Below are 17,794 nucleotides of genomic sequence, written 5' to 3' on the forward strand. Positions count from 1 at the left end.
TTTTAAGGATCACATATTCAAATAACGTTAGGATTGGAACTAAAGCATATAAAAATCCCTCACTGAAGTCACAAGTTGGAGCTCCAGAACTTACCATGGGGGAGGAAATAGTCCTAAGAACACCTAAAAAATAAAGTAGCATTATTAGTTTTACAAATTAGAACAGTTTTAAGCAGGCTCTTAATATCAAACAAAAATAACAACTGCATTGATTCTTTGTTAAGTATACTGAATGTGTTGACATGCAAATGTATTTCAACTAAATCCAGTGCTTGGATTATTATTATTTCAAAAAATAAATTCACAATCTTCAACATTATGAGTACAATAGAAAAACAAATGGTAAGATTGGTCTTTTTATAAGTGTAGGAAATGCTGTCATCTTCCAACCACAAACCATATTTTCTGGTCGTAATAAATCAGGACTGTAAAACTTCCTAAAACAAAGCTGGTTAAAAATGCAACTGAAGTATCTATTAATAACATTTTGGGGGCTTATGATTTATGATGTCATCAGAATTACTCCACTAAAACCTCCTCCAAGTGGTGAACTGTGAAATATAGGAAACCAATCTAAGGCATGGACTGATACAGGTAAAACTTGGCAAAAATTACCATTGCAATGTATTTATTACAGTATCTATTGCTGCAATAGTGTGATTAAAAATAGCCATTCTTCTGAAAGGACAGAACAGAAACTAAAGAAGTTGTTTTTTTGGGGAGCAAACATAAGAGGTGGAGGGAACATTTCTATCAAGCTTTATAATCTTTTCCTCCAAAGAATATCTTTCTTTTCATAGAACAAATAACTTCAAAAGGTCAAAGCAGGTTTTTCAGCATTTCTCTGTGCGCCACAGAAAGAGGCATCACCCCAACAAAATAACAGCTCCAGCCACAATAATRTACACAGTCAACTGCAACATAAGGAGCAATGAACTACATTTCAGCTGCCRTATTCACACATGCCAAGGAAAGACTCCTGGGTGAGCACACTAACCAATGTCCTATTTAACTTCAATTCCTAYAGAAAGACCTGCTATTTCTTTTCACATGCACATAACTTTCAGTGAATAAATTTTTACAACAGAAACAAATCATTCTACTCAAGCTCACAAGAAACCGGTTTTTATTTTTTGTGCAAGAAGCTTCCCAGTCCAACTGTAATGCCATAACAACAACAGAAGAATGTTTAAGTAACATAACTATTTTCAGAATATCTGCATGTTGTAACTTACTAGGTTGGAGGGCCTTTTCCAAGCCTTCATAGTAATACCAGTTCTCTGCATTGCGCTCAATTAATTCCTTGTAGACTTGACCAGCTTCTTTTAGCCTTCCCAACTTCAGTAACATTTCTCCTAAAAGCAATCCAGTAAAAGGGTGAGGAAAGTTCTAAAGAATTGTGATTTAAGTGAAAAATCAGCACTGATGGCTTAGAATAACGTTCACAAAACTAGGTGCCTAAAATTGGGCTCCATCACATAAAAGCCTCTTTTTAAGTATTTGCATTTTTCAAAGGCATTTAGTTGTGCCTTAAAACTGTGCAGCTTCTAACAGCTACACCTACATGTCACACCAGCTGCAATCGGTTCAGTCACACTTGTTTGCTGGTAAGCTGGACTCTGCAAACAAGCAGCAGTTAAACAATACATCCCATTGCATTCCACAATTCTATATATTCAGAACTCAAGAATACGTCAAAAGCACAAAGCAACTGTTGGTTGCTTTTAATTTTAACGCCAAGTTGATTCCTTTAGAAAGGGGCAATAGAAATAAATGAATTAGTTTAAGAAGGGAGCAAGAAGCTGATACGTTAGCTCTAGAAGTCACTTACACTGGAGTATTCCTACTGATAAAACTCTTAGTAATCATTATATTGAGTTTTAACTTACATAAAGGTCCCTCTAATCAGACTTTAAAATCAGTATCTTTGATACCTCATCTCTTCCTGTAGTAATTCAAACTAAACTTCTATCCATGATGCACTTTGATAAGTCATTATAACACAAATGCATATATATATATATAAAAATCCTAGTACACTAGGATAGCTGATTCAAGACGTTTCAAGATTTCACATTTTTTTCAATGCTTTATCTGAGAGCTAGCAGTAAAAATGTCCCAACTTACCTCTGATTTCTTCTACTATTAACTTATCACATATTTGCTTTTCATATGTCTCTATATGTTCTAAAGATTCTTGAAATAAATCTGCCTCTCTCATCACTTGATTTTGGTATAAAATCAGTTCACTATATTCATAATCTATTTTATTAGGAGGAATCTGTGAAGAGAAAAAATAAAAAAGCAATGGGTTAGTTAATATATGCCATCTACTTTTACTTCAATTGTGTGTATGCAGTATTATAGAATATGCGATTGAGGCAACAGAAGATACCAGATCTATATAATAACTTAAATGTTAAAAATACAATACTCGCAAGAAAATTAAATATATTAAATATATCCAGGATATATTGTTACAGAAGAATGAAAATAAAGGTTTTGGTACTATGKTTTTTTATTTCACTGTTTCTATAATTACAGATTATTAAAACCACTCTTTTGTCTTTCCTCATACAGTTCCATTAGATTTGGAGAGATCTGGGTAACCTCGCCTCTCCTAAGGGACTAGCACACTGCACGCCCGAGACGTGCAGCAGGGTTACGGGCTCTCACAGCCCTTCATGTCAGCACAGCCAAGATCCTGGATCCAGTTCCTTCCGAGACGAACGAGCCCCAAGACGTCGGGCCCCACATGACAAATGGAAGTTGTCAGAGTTTTAGAGCTTTATGGAATGAGCCCAGAAAACCTCTTCTCAGGTCACGGATAACCCTATGAGGGTCAGCAGCCACTTGCRCACCTGAGATTTGCCTGGAGGCTGCAGTGACACTGGGAGGGGTCCCCATGTCCATACTGATGCTTCATCCTGTCCCRGCGGATTCAAAAGCCTTCCCTTCAAGAATCACAGAATGGTTGGGCTTGGAAGGCACCTCTGGACAATACCTAGTTCAATCCCCCCTTGAAGGGAGAACTACCTAAAACACATTAAGCAATGGAAAATGTTCCTAGAATCACAATAATTATTCCACACTAAGTTCTCCTCACTAACATACACAGAAACTACTTGAATTACCAATGAATTACATTTTCAGAGATCAAATGCAGAAACCTATAAGCAACACCAAGCAGGTCGAATGCAATAATTTACCATATGAAATGTACAATATCAAATTAGACAGTATAAGGAAAGACAGTTACAATCCGTATGCTTCTATTAAAAAAAGGCAGCTGAGATTRATAAATTCTGCAGATGATTTTTCCTCCATGACACTACATACTGTTGCTTTCTCAGCTACAAACACTTTAGGTCATACTGGTCACAGGGTTTTCTGCTACTTTTCTGTTCCCCAAAATAGTAATAATATTAAAAATATAAAAATATAGATAATGTAAATAAAACCTATTAAACTGGTTAAAATTAACATTCATGTTAAAAGAATCTTGTCATAGAGCACTATACTTCCAGTCCTCTAAGTGCACGAGATTTAATATTTTTGCATCACACTGTACTTCCAGATGCAGCTTTTACTGTACTATTGTTTTTTAGAAAATGTATTTTTTCTCTCAGGAGATGTTCTAAAAAAAAAAAAAAAAAAGCTACACAGAGCGCTGTAAAAATATGTATATTAAACTCCAAATATCACCTCTCTGACCGAAAATAACAGCATTTAAATATTTTTAATAACCGGCATATTTTAACAAGTAAGAGCTAATCAACTAAACAGCCGAAACTCCACACATGTCAGAGCTGACAGGCAGCACGTAGTCTCATCCATTTCACCATGAGGAACACTTCCTCTACGTCCACCTGCATTTATTTCTGCCTTCACTTCATTTCCATCCCAACTCAACACCAAAACATCATTTTGTTGCTCCCCTGAAAGCGCCAGCTGCTTCGCACACCCAGCACATGCAGCAACACTACCTGTTTAAGCCCATTTCCTTCCAGCTGCAGACTTAGCACCACTGCAACACCACAGACCTGAGATTAGAGGCATCACTTGATATTCCCTTTCATTACTTTCTTAATAAAAGCATCCTCCCCTCCAATACAGGGCCCTTATATCTAGCAYTTAAACATTAGCACATTGGGAGTTGTTAATAGACCTTGAATAGAGAGAGGTCACTAACAACCTCATGTCACAAAGGCACAAAACACATTTCAGTTACTCTTTTCTTTGCCTTTCTGGTTAAGGATTTTTTTCCCCACCATAAAAAAAAAGAAATGCCAATGAAGCAAATGAGCTACCTTTTATATACAAGGTAAATCTGCTAAAAAGCCATTGTACTTACCATCAGTCTCAGAACAGAGCTACATCACCTTTATAAGTATGATTTTTTTTTTTTTTTTTTTTAAATAGAGAACTTTGAAATCTAATTAACCTTTAAATATGCAATTCACCTGGAGACAAACAGCTTACAATCCCAACAGACTGGACAATCAGATCTTAACAATAAAAGCAGATTCTGCAAGACGTGTTTAAAACAATTCTTGTCACTGCTGCACAATACATCTTATTTTTTCCTCCCAGAAGAATTATGATGCTTGTCGATCAGATCTTCAAATTTGTCTCAAAATCAATCCTGCTGCTTCAGAAGAATTTATCTTCCTGTCCTAGACCAAATAAGCTTTACAATCAATGAGCTGCCCTAACATAAATGCCACTGAAACAATGTGACAAGATGCAGACAAAACATACCTAATAGGAGACCCCCAGAACTCCAGAGGTTTTCTGTCCATATCTGTTACTGTGGGCCTGATGCAGAAATTAGGAATAAAATAAAAATTAAGAATAAAAATTTAGTTCTAGAAAAAAAATAAGAAATGGGATGTACAGCAATAACACAAACAGCATAATTATTTCACACCTTTTTTCCCCAAAGTTCAAATTCTGAAGTGGTACTGAATCTGATTTAACTTACATAGCACAGGCTGCTACATTCAATAGAAACCTGAAGGAATATCTTCAATTTCCTGATTTCCTCAAGGAATATCTGCATTCAGTCTCATAACTTATTTTTGACTGAAACATTGTACATCTGGCTAATTTTTGGTTTCCAGATGGCAGGCAGTTTTGATCTAGAGCCAGAAAATCCACCATTTGCCATGATAATTTAACAATTAGAATAAAACTGTCCGTGGCAAAATACGCGTTTTCAATCATCTGAATACACTGTTTAATTTCCAACCAAACATTCTTATGGTCCTCTCCACTAAGCAATCTTCATAGATATTATTCTTGCCAAGGAAAGCACCTATGTTTTGAGCTAAGTCATCTAATTTTCTCCTGCTTAAAGTAAGCAAAATAAAACCTCAACCTAAAACTGCAGGTCATTTTCTTTAGCCCACTAAATTTCCATATTGTTCTTTTCAAATCCCAACATTATTAGCAGAGAATCACAGAATCGTTAAGGTTGGAAGGGACCTTTAGAGATCATCTAGTCCAACCTTCCCGCATACACAGGGTCACCTAGAGCACAAGGCACAGGATTGAATCCCRACAAACCTGAGGGACTGAGAGCCTCAAAGTTTGGCTTTTCCAACAATATTTTCAGTGCTTTACAGAAAAGACTCCTGCTTTTCCTCATAAGTAAGGGACAAAACTGCTTTTCATCCGTAAGTCTGCACTGAGGGGACAATTTCACAATAACATAAGTTAACAATAACATAAGTTGCAACCTGACCGTCAGTTCCTTCTATCCTACTCTTTCCTCTTTGTCCCTCTCCTCTTGGATTTTCAAGTCAATCACTTCTTCAAATAGGTGAGGATYTCCCTGCCACTTTAGCTTCTTGAATCAGGTCTCCACAGGCCAGACAGTGCTGCACAAGGAAGCAGTTAGAGCATAAGGCAGAGAGGTCACTGCTGCTTTTGGCAGCAGTTTGCAGATTGTTAGCTCAGTTACGTAACAGTACACRTGAACATCTTCAGATGCATCTTAAGACAGTCACCTGCAACAAAATATCAGCTCCTTGACATTTTCCTTATTTTTACTGCTCTCTAGCTACTTTTAAATCACACCTAAATGGGAAGAGATGCCTGACTAATCTAAGCAAATGTATGCAGAAGATCTACATCATCATCATTTAGCAACATGAGAACAAGACCTTTTACAAAACAGATTATTTGCTCCTTTACTCATCAACAGTGGTAAACAGCCACTCACATCAGGCCTAACAGAAACTGCCACAAAACTCCACAGAAACACTAGTTTGAYGGAGATTCTCACACAGTAGTAACATGGAAGCCCTTCAGTCATTCAACTTTCATTTTAGCAACTCGACCAGTGACATACAGGAGTCTACATGTTAGAACTGAGTGAATTCAAAGAATGAGACAAGGARGGACTTGGAAAAGAAGATGAGAAAGAAGGGCACCTTCCCAGGGATCCATCAAGTGTTCCAACTGAACCATTTTAAACGCATCACCACGGTACAACCATGTACAACCATCATRAACAACCAGTGCACAACTCAAGGCATCCACAGACTATTCAATACCTGCAGGCATTAATCAGCAGATCTGAGAGCTCTKAAAAGATCAGTGTGGTAAAAACGAGCTCAGATTTTGCCCCGGGGCTCTTCTGGACCCAGCACTGCCATCTCTCTCAAGTGGTCATGCCCTGTGTGCMTAAGAACACTGCCCGCACAACTTATTTTTGCAAGAGAAATAGCAAGTAATATATGTATGTTGAGGGGAAAGGAAGCAGGAGAAAAAGAACAAGCAATACAACACATAACTGTACATATCTGTTTCAGAAAAATAGACAAAAGGCTTGACATGGCTAACATTCAGTAAACTAGATGGACATTTGTGGCATTTCTGACCTTTCATACTTGATCAGCTTTTCTTAATTTGCTTAAGAGCGTTATGATAAGCAACACTTCAACAGATCATACTGTTCTATTCATTTTATGAAAACTCCCTAAATATTAAAGAACAAACCAACCAACCAAAAATTGCTCTAACTTGCTCAACAGACTCCACAGACTCCAAACATTTTTCAGTGGGACAAGTCCTTTAAACCTCATTTAGCCACTACACTGAAAGGTCCATCATGACTCGTTCTGAATGCCAAACATATGTGCGCACAACCCTTCTAAAAGGGCATTAACAACATACTCCCCATTCTCTCCAAAGGACCAATGCTAGTGTTAAATTCTTAGTCCTTGGTTTTTCTAACAATCCTCTATAATTCTTCACTAGCAGTTTTTCCTTTTACCATCTATTAAATATTACTCATAATTCCARCCTTTATTTTAAAATGAAATTTAGACTTTTTTTACTCATTGCAAAACAAGGTTTTTTTCCCCCCACTGAAAAACACTCAGATGCTGCTCCAATAGTCACTAAATTCCTTGTTTAAGTTTTTATGCAACACTAGTGTTACTACTCTTTTCTTTTATCATATATCATGAGGATGCTGACAACGGTCCCTCCCAGAAACTACTTTCTATTAATTAAAATGTGTCAGAGGCAGAAATAAACTAAACATTTTCATACAGGATATGACACTGCTTAAAAAAGTTACGCACTAAATACACACAACCTAAAGATAAAGCAACATTTCGCTGCATATTTCCAGCATGACTTCCAAGCCAGAGACCTCCACTCCTCTTTCTACATTCCAGAATAATCAACACATCCATTCTGTCCAGTGAGTTTATGGCTTGGCATTGTAAGTAAGAGAATAAGTGAATAACACCTCTCTCAAGAGATTATATTCAACAATGTCGGCATCTTATAATTTTATTTATTCCAGCAAGTGCCAGTGACATCATTTTTTTTCCTCAAAAGAGGAAAATAAAGCTAACTCTCCTTTCATGCTCCTTTGACATCAAGCACAGATTTTAAGTGCCTAACAATAACAACAGAAAAAAAAATGGAGTGGAAGGGAGAGACAGTGTGTGTGRAGCAAACAAAGGCACACACAAGAGCAAGCAGGAATGAGAATGAATATGAATCCCACAAGACTTTCTGAGGCTTTACTTGCTCTATTGCAAGACACAGGCTCATTACAAGTTTTCTTTGATTAGAAATCTCACAGACATTAAGTTACTAAGTTTCCACCCAAGCCTGTTCTTACATCATCAATGCTAAGAGCCTACTGCCAGGAAATAAACATGCCTATATAATCCGCATCAGCTGCTAGTTGCTGGAAGAGATTTCATGGAGTTGAATGTTAAAAGCAGAAGTCTTACAACCAGGAATTTTAAGTCTTAAGTACAGTTATTCAGATTCTGTCTCTTATACAAAAAGTGAATCACAGAATGGTTGAGGTTGGAAGGGACCTCTAGAGATCATCTAGTCCAACCCCTCTGCTGAAGAATGTTTTCTTTCTGTAATAGCAAGTCTTACCTGCTGGGTTTTTCTAAACTCTTCAAGTAGTTTTAAGGCCATATCGTAGTCTTTCAACAAGTGATATGCAATTGCATAACCAATCCAGGAAGCCCGTTGTGTGGGACGCAGCTGGAGTAGCTGGTATCTTGTCTCCTTGAGTAAGCAAGGAAAGCAATTTAAGTTAATATAGACATTAAAAGATCATGAAATAATTTTGATGATTTAGTGCTACTACTGCTAATATTTTAAAACCTTTTTTAAGAGTTCAAAGCTCAGCAGTTTTGTAGAATACTACCAATACAGTGAAAAGCAGCACATTCTTGCTGCATTAACCTGTGGTCACAGTATGAAGCACAAAAAAAAAAAAAAAAGTCCCACAAAAGGTAACCAAATTCTTTTGAAAACAGATGCTAAAACTCACTGCAACTGAAAATAGTTTAGTTCTCCTCACCCCCAAGCTCCTCAGACCCTCCCCCTCTTCCCGACCCAGTCCAGCTCCAAAAGCCAAGGGGTTGCCCTCCTGTCAGGGAATTTACTTAATGAAAACCAACTGCCACCACAGCCCAAAGTGCACATCACTGCCTAACATGAAACATAAATAACATTTTCCCTTTGACAGCCAGATCACTTCAGTTACCTTTTAAACTACTGACTCTGTGAGGTGCATTTTAAGACTTTAATAKGAAAAAGTCTGTTGGAATTCAAGAACTTCAGCATCACAACACAAGCTTCCATACACATTCAGTAAAATAATCTGGTATTTTAACATCCCTGGTGTGAATTGCACAGTGAATCATGAATTAATACAGTTTCCAGTTTGGAAACAGAGGAAGAGGTTCACAATATTTAATAACACCCTTCAAGAAAGATTCAAGGCGGTTGTAGCACTAGAACTATAGAATCTTGAAAGACACTACAAAGACAGATTTACCTAAATCCCTCCAAATTCATGAATTTAAGTCTTTTTCTTGAAACAGCCTCTTGAAACAGAAAAAACTTTAAAAAAAAAATGTTTCATATACTATGGTGTTATCTATTTCAATAAGCATAAATGAATAAAAACCAAAAATCAGTAGGATTAGGGAAATAAAATTACTCACAAAATAATGAGTGAAACAAAACAGTAGTATAGTGGTTACATAACATAAAAGTTCACATGCACAGGTAACACTGTACCAAGAATACCTCCAGAATACATCACTAAAACACAGCTTACAGCACTTCACAACCCTCTGTATATGTATATAATATATACACACACACACACACAAATATGTATATATTTATATGTATACTTATTTATACACACACGTACATATATATATTTAAAAAGTTTTAGGATTTAATTTTTTATTTTAATTCAATGAAGTTGAATTTGCAGATATAAACAGCAGGAACCAGAATCACAGATTGGCTGAGGTTGGAAGGGACCACTAGAGATTATCTAGTCCAACCCGCTGCTCCAGCAGGGACACCCAGAGCACGGGGCACAGGGCGGCATCCAGGCAGGTTTGGAAGATCTCCAGAGAAGGAGACTCCACAGCCTCCCTGGGCAGCCTGTGCCAGGGCTCTGGCACCCTCACARGAAAGAAGTTCCTCCTCACACAGAGATGGAAGCTCCTGTGTAGCAGCTTGTACCCACTGCCCCTTGTCCTGTCATTGGCCACCACCAAGAAGAGCTTGGCCTCTTCCTCCCTGCATTCCCCCTTCATGTACTTATCCATGTTAATCATATCCCCTCTCAGCCTTCTCCAAAGAAAACAGGCCAAGCTCACTCAGTCTCTTCTCGTCCCTTAATCATCCTGGTTGCTCTTCTCTGGACCCTCTCTAGAAGCTCTACGTCCTCTTATACTAGGGAGCCCATAACTGCACACAATACTCCAGATAAATCGAGATTAAGTAAGAATAAGTAGATCAAGATTAAGAGTCAAGATTTAGTAGAGTGGGTGTCAAATACTCCTTAAGAGTCTAATAAATTTAAAGCAGTTGAGAACTAGAGATTGAAAAGGTAATCCACAAATACAATGATACAGAGTAACTGTGCTTCTGGAGTCTATTCTCCATTTTATATAAGGCTCTATTGTCATTTATCTTCATACTTTCTAGAACAAGAGCTCAAATCACTTTCCACTTTGAAATAGTAAACATACCTAGAAACAGAATTACTAGTGGTAACAAATAATCAAGTAACAGAATTATACTAATAGAATGGGAATGTATATAGAATACTTACTCTATATCCTTCTAGATCCCTCATTTGAATCTGCAAGAGAGAGAGATCTCTCAAAATCTGGAGATTATCTTTATCGAGTTTGAGTGCATTCCGATAGCATTTGATCGCTTCATCGTATTTCTTGTCAGAACGCTGCAAGAGGCCATACACATGCCAACCTAATGCATGTTAAGGAAGACAYACAATTCTCAAAGCAAGTGCTACAGACCAAACAATTTCATATCTTCCTTGAAGCTCAGCACTGTTGTAAATTTAGCTTTATTACTGCAAAATACTGACGTACCTGATAAACATTTTAAACAGTAAATATTTCCAAATTAGCAAAAATGTTAAGCGATAAGGATCACTTTCAATACCTTGTAAAGTCATATTCATTGACCTCCTTCAAAATATTCAATAGCAGAAACAACTGTGGTTCAAGAAAAATTATTCCTAAAGATATACCGTTTTAGCATACTACTGTAATTACAGCAGACTCTGATTCCAAAAGTGTCTCACTTCACCAAAACTATTACTAGAAGTTTTATTCTTCCCGACTTGCCTATCTGTAACTTACACTAAGTCTCCATATCTCACAATATGGGATAAACAGAAGTAAATTTGATTGAAGAACGAAATTTTAGCATGTCTGTCTCTCCTTAGTTGCCAAATATCCTTGTCAAATTCACAGCATCCTAGATTTCCAGCTCTACTGTGTCATCTCACTAGATGTTTTTCATGCAACCTTGTTTATCCTGGAAAGGCTCTGAATTCAAAGCATGAAAGCAAGAGATGTCATAGCAACACATTACACAGAGCGTGTTTGTGTCAGCCTGAGAGCTGTATGAAAAGAAAAATTACTTGGCAATATCTATCACTTGCTACTCCAGGTGAGTATCTCTGAAGCAGTATCTCCTCCAGCAGTAGCTCTGAACTTATTCTGATTTTCAAATTAGAGTGACTCAGGACTCTCCCATGAACTTCTTCCACATGCCTTATTAATGGAGCAAAACACCTCAAAGTTCAGGAAGAGGTATAAGCATCTTTCAGCCCCTCTCAATTAGAGAGATGGCACAAACAGCTCATAGGGCTAAGAGCCAAAAATTTAACAGGAGTTCCCATGCTACTGACTTGAAACAAACCCAGACYCAGCTCTTCTTCAGCTCTTTTTCTTTAGAAAAAGGGTCATTCATTTTTAAATTTTTTAATCTGAAGTTGAGAAACCACATCAAAAATGTCAATGGGTTAACCTGGTCAGGTTAACCTACGAAGCAGAACTACAACTGAAATAAACTCCTCTCTAAGAGGGACATAATGCCTGAAGTTCTAGATATTAAGAAAAAAATAGACTTGTAATTATGAATAATAAGGAAATAAACATGACCACAGCCAAAAAGAAGCTGCAACRATTGAACTGAAGGGAACTTCTAACCCACGAGCAAGTGACTCTGCTGTATGTGTCTACTAAAGTCATTTCATCTGGCTCCATGAAAAAAAATGTAAGCATCTTTGTGACTATCTCTTGTTGTTGCCATTACAATTTAAAATTAAAGATGGGGGAGGGGGGGAAGTGATATTGGGTATCGTTGTAAAGGTTAATTTAATAGCTTTCTCTAAATCCTATCCTATGCATTTGAGTTCAAGCATGAAATGGGAATAGAACCTTGAGTAGGAAGATTCAGTGCAAAAGAATTTGTGTGCACTTAATGCTAAAGTGATGTCTCGAGTAATACACGAGGAACCACTACAAGCAATCAYACATTTAGAAATGAGTCTTTACCACTACTAAGTATAAAAAAAATTATAACAGCTGATAGCCGTCAATAAAGCAAGATGTCAGAATCATCTCCTACAATAAATTGGTGTAATTTTCTATGTGTGCCTAAAATATCCTGAAAATACAACACATCACCTTTTGCAAGATTAACTCTCAAAATAAGCCAGGAGCTCTAACCCAACCAAGACTCAAGTTATGTCCAGGATTGCCCAAAACTCATTCATAATTTGATCAGAAAGCTTCCGCACTCCTGAACAGTTTTAAGCAGCTAGTATCCCCCAACCCTCAAAATAAGTAAGGGAAATTGCTTAGTACTGCAGAAGAACTGAAACTTTCTTCTGTTCTTCCACAATGCAGAACACTGATTAGTTGTATTTTATCACCCTCTACAAAGTATAAAAATAGTAACATATAAAAAAGCATAGGCATGTACACAGAAATGCAAGTGCACTGAGTAGATACACAAAGCCTTTCCCTTTAATCCAAAGGGCAAGAACTAAGGTCATATAAACCAGAGGCAATTTAAGCTTTATTTCAGAGAACTTCCTGCGCTCTACTCAGGTTATACTGGGGACAAGCAGGACTTCAAGCTTTCATCAGAACCTCATGGCTGACCTGAGCCATTTTCAAATGACATAGGAAGAACCCCTATCAAAAACACTCAGCCTCAGATCTTCATTTCTCGTGGACTACAATAGGTTGATTTCTAGCCTTAATTCTTCCTACGTACTACAGCCCACCATTAGGAGAGATTCACACAGCAACACTGATGTTACAGCAGTTGGTTTTTCAAATGTGATAATCCAGTAGGTTTGCTGTTTCTTGAAATGCCACAAATGAGGAAAGTAATTCTGCAAGGATAGATAACTCACATCTTATGAGGGGACTCTGTAGAATTAGACTGGTACAGTGGAAAACAGAAAACCGAATCTTCTTGCTTGCACATAAGAGCTACACATTCTATTACCCCAGGTAAAGTCCAAGAAAAAGAATGTTTGTGGCTAAAGTGTAAACTCATCTGAATCTCTTTAAGTCAAAAGACAGAAAGTCCTCGTAGCCGTCTAACAAGTAAAACAACAATTAAAATCCACTAAACTCAAGTTCTCTAATTTTAGGTTAACACAATAACAGTGTCCTTGACTGCCCCCTCAAGTGAGGCTTTAAAGAGCACAGGTTCTTCCAGCAGTTGCAGGGAAATATTCTCAGAAATTTTAAGAGTTACGGACAAGACTTAGGGATGCTGACAGATACTACCCTGTTGTTTTACTTAGGAAACCAGAACCCTCAGGCTCTCCTCCCACATATCCTGGATCTTTTACTCCCCTAATTTAAGACACCAGAGTCCTTATACACAGATAAAAATAGCTTTGCTATTCCTTAGATGTTCAGCTTTCAAGATCTAACATATTAAATTCCTATAGATCACGAAGTACATTTGTTTGCTATATGGCAGATCTCCAGCAACTCTGATGTCCTCCACGTGCTYGGGGATTTTTCAACCTCTAACTCCCTGGAGGTTTAATATATGAAGAGAGTAAACAGCAAACCCTTTGTCTTCACAGCAAAACATTTCTTTCAAATGTGATAAGTTAAAAATATTTTTGGATGGTAAGAACTTCAAGATTTTTTGGGGATGTCTGATCCCAAATCAGCTTCGCATACACCTGAAGTTCATGTAAGGCAAATTAGCCATTTGGTTTAAGTCAAAAATAGTCTCCTAGACATTGCATAACAATCAAATTCTCAAAACTCTTGGGGAGCTCATTGTGTTTCATGGGGACACATTTCTGCAAAACAAGCTCCTAGAAATGTGTCAAACCAGTACACCTAAGGCAGTCCATATGTCCTGTGAAAGTACCTAATTTGCTAAGTCTGAGTGACAGCGAATTCTTTATACCATCTTAAGAAATCTGTATCTTTAGAAGAGAACAGATTTTACAAGATATAATTATTTTCTGCAAAACAGCACGTGTGAGAGTCTTTTTGCAAGAGAAACATGAGACCTTTTTCTTAAAGATTCTACAGAATTGTAGAAAGGAAAGGAAAACCTTATTAAAAATTAATATTCCTTATATACATCTTTTGTACATAAACCACATTATGCACTTCAGAAATATGTACTATGTAGCAACAGAACTTTATATAATAAAGTTAGAATATATGGCAAAAAAAAAGGCCAGGGTATGTTTTACAAAGGATACAGACATGACTCTTCACATCATTACGAAGTCCTTTACGAACAAATTCATAGGCTTCTTCCTTCTTCCCTAAGCAGTTCAAGGTCAATCCTTTCATAGCCAGAGTCTCTGTAAGAAATATCATATGCTTGTGTTTGACTTCCCATATGCCAGCTCCACAATACAGACATCCTTTGAAGTTGCCAAACAGTTCCCCAATAAGTGATAAATTTAGATCAGGATAGCTGCTTAGCACAGCTGAAGATTGTTACACAGTATTTGCCTTTTTTTAAATGCCAGTCTTAAAAAGACCACAGTACAGCATTACAGAAATATGACAGACAACACAAGCTACATCAATAAACACAACAGTTAACTCTCTTAAAGCAGCTAAGAATAAGCCAAAGACATTTTGGAGAGCTTTTTGTTGTACATTAGAACTCAAGGTAGGCAAAACAAAGAAAATCATTAGCTTTTATAATGTCATAAGAAATAAAGATCTGTTATAATCACCTTCTCCATGAAAAGGCTGCTTTGGTTAAGAGTAACCTATTACCTTGTACAGTATTTTTGAGACACAAGACCTTTCCAAAGCGGGTATTTAAATGGAAGTTGGCAGTATTTAAAGAGGTGAAACGATTGCCAGTGATATGCTGGTTTGACTATCACTCCTCCACACCACTCTTCAGGGAACATTGTGGAAAACAAGTTACACGCATGCCCAAAAGCTATTCCAAATCCATGCTGCTTCCCCTGCTAAGTAAGAGATCACTCACTTTCAGCCTCTGCTAAAGACAGCACATTAGTCATATTTTCATCCTAGTACTTTGGCTTTCCTGTAAATACAAATTTTTCCTGCATACTCACGGAAAGGGCCTATGATATCCAGGTCAGACATAAGCTAGAAAGTCAGCCTGAAGTTTAATGGATAGACCTGTCTCTAACATGATTTTCTGCAGAAGTAAACAGTGAACCAAGAAAGGAACCAAAGTTTGGGGTTTTGTTTTGTTAAAATCATCCCAAAAAGTAGACTGTAAGAATATAGAAAGCCAGAAAAAAAAGTATCCCTACTGAGTGAAGGGTTCAGCCTCCTCCTACCTTCATAAACAAAGGCAGGCAAGTGTCCAACTGCAGCAACGTTTGTCACCTTCTCACTAGAGGTTTCTAACTTTAGTGTGACAACAGCGCAGCTTCCCATCAGATCATTTCTCTGGCTTAGTTCTGCTTCAGCTGTTCACTCCAGGCTTTGCTCCCAAGCTTCAAAGCCATTAGTGGCTCTGAGCCCAAGTAATATGTGGACTGCCAAAGGAGCTGTTTGTCTGCAGTTGGTGCCTCAAGCTTTTCCAGGACAAGACCATAGAAATGTGTAACAAGAGGTTATAAAAATGCTAGTGTCAGAGAAAAGTGTATTAGGTCACAGAGATAAGCAGCGTCTCTACAGCTTTCAAGTAGCTTAGACTGTATTTTTGTCTCTAGGAAAATAATGAGGACAACCAAGAAACAGCAGGCACTGATGGAAGAATCAAATAAGAAGGATTAGTCACAAACTTTTTCCAATCTGACCATAAAATCTTGGCAAAATTATCTTAGTGACAGAATACATGCAGAGTTGTTGAATGCTTCAACAGCAGACAAACAAGGGAAAAAAAAGTTTCAGAAGGAAAGACCTCCTGAAGCAAGCAATGGAGGCTACATAACACCCTAACATACCTGGGCCACAGTATCTTACGGAGGAACAAGGTGACAGATTTAAAAAAAAAAAAAAAAAAAAAAAAAAAAAAAAAAAGCACTATATTTTCCTATCTAATTTCTTGCAATACTTATCAGAAACAGATTTTCACATTACTTTCAGCTCCAGGCTTCAGCATCAAAATTATTACACTTAACTAAGTTCCTTTACAAGCAGCAACTTGATTTGCAGTCGAGAAGGTTAATTCAAAGTTTTCAGTTGTCAAGGAAAGTCAGATCCTTAATTCCTTACCAAAACACCTGTAAAAACAAACGAAAAAAGCACACACATCCCTCCCATTCGCAGAACACACCCATACCCTAGCACTCTGGCCTGGAAACCTAGAAAGGCAACTTCCCTGGAAGCTTAACTCAAGTGCACTTCCACCATGCAATTTACTATCCCATCACACACCAGTGCTTCAAGCGGTGCTAACAGACACTTAGTCTTAACAAATCAACACTGAAAAAAATCACAGTATTATTCCATCTTAAAGATAGAGTCATATTCAGTGACAGGATTATTTCTTCCCCTGCACTACGGCATAGACTGACTGTATATTTAGACCCATGAGAGGGAGAAGGGAAAAAAAGAAATCGCTCAAGGCCTGCAATTACCTCCATGTTCAGCAAACTTCGGGTTAGAGAGGATCATCTTGCAGAACTTGAGTCCATTTTTGTATTGTTTTTGCTCATAGCATTTCTGTGGGAGAAAAAAAAAGATGGATTACAATTTAAAGAAATGCTTTTAGAAAACAAGAGCGTCTTAAAACAGTAGTACAAATGCAGCAGTTCTTTCAGTAAGGTGGCAGCAATTAGATCACTAATGAGTGCCAGTTGAATGACTGTTCATATTACATTTCTTCTCTTCAGCATTCACAACATCATCTGCCTTCATTTACTTGCAGCTAATATTCTACTTCATGATCTCTGCTGAAATCTAACTCTTTACCCATCAAGTCTCCTTGTAACTATTGTAAAGGATGCAACTCCGTTACGATAGAAATAGGAAAAAAGAAGTGAAAGCCTTTACTGTGATATGGAAATGCTTAAACTGGAGATCCAAGAGAACTCTTGAGAAAACTCAGAAGCTTAAAGAAACCAGAGATCCCTCTCAACATCCCCTTTCACCAGCCCTCAGAGTAAGAACCCTCAGATGCTTCAACATCTCTGCAGTCCTAAGACACCATGACCTACCAGAAGCACAGATATCTACCTGCCTATGTTCCCTCTTGGATAACTAGCTAACATATGAAAACAAAAATCCCTTTTCCAGAGTGCCTGGTAAAAAGCTGAACTACAGAAGAGTTCGGACTGTCTAAAATTCACAGCACTTTCAGACAACCAAGATTAATTGAAGACTGTATCACTGAATTATTCTGATTGGCAGGAACCTTTGGATATTCACCCTCAAAGCAAAGAGTTAACCTTGACATGAGATCAGGTTGCTCAGTGCCTTATCCTACTGACTTTTGGCAGCATGAACAGAGATTCCCAGAG

The 17,794-nt window shown here is 37.5% G+C and overlaps 1 protein-coding gene across 2 annotated transcripts in view; it reads right to left on the reverse strand.

The window, feature by feature from the left end:
* NAA16 (N(alpha)-acetyltransferase 16, NatA auxiliary subunit) overlaps window positions 1–17,794 on the reverse strand; it is a 65,732-nt gene that overhangs the window by 39,718 nt on the left and 8,220 nt on the right. For both annotated transcript variants that reach the window (XM_026034498.1, XM_026034499.1), the window contains exons 2-7: window positions 16,913–16,997; window positions 14,591–14,695; window positions 10,634–10,791; window positions 8,419–8,553; window positions 2,128–2,281; window positions 1,236–1,355 (exon numbers count right to left, since the gene is read on the reverse strand). In XM_026034498.1, coding sequence (XP_025890283.1) covers window positions 1,236–1,355; window positions 2,128–2,281; window positions 8,419–8,553; window positions 10,634–10,791; window positions 14,591–14,695; window positions 16,913–16,997 — 757 coding nt within the window. The remainder of the gene's footprint in view (window positions 1–1,235; window positions 1,356–2,127; window positions 2,282–8,418; window positions 8,554–10,633; window positions 10,792–14,590; window positions 14,696–16,912; window positions 16,998–17,794) is intronic.

Source organism: Nothoprocta perdicaria, unplaced genomic scaffold (assembly GCF_003342845.1).
Source record: "Nothoprocta perdicaria isolate Ctin4 unplaced genomic scaffold, notPer1 scaffold_145, whole genome shotgun sequence".
NCBI classification, from domain to species: domain Eukaryota; kingdom Metazoa; phylum Chordata; class Aves; order Tinamiformes; family Tinamidae; genus Nothoprocta; species Nothoprocta perdicaria.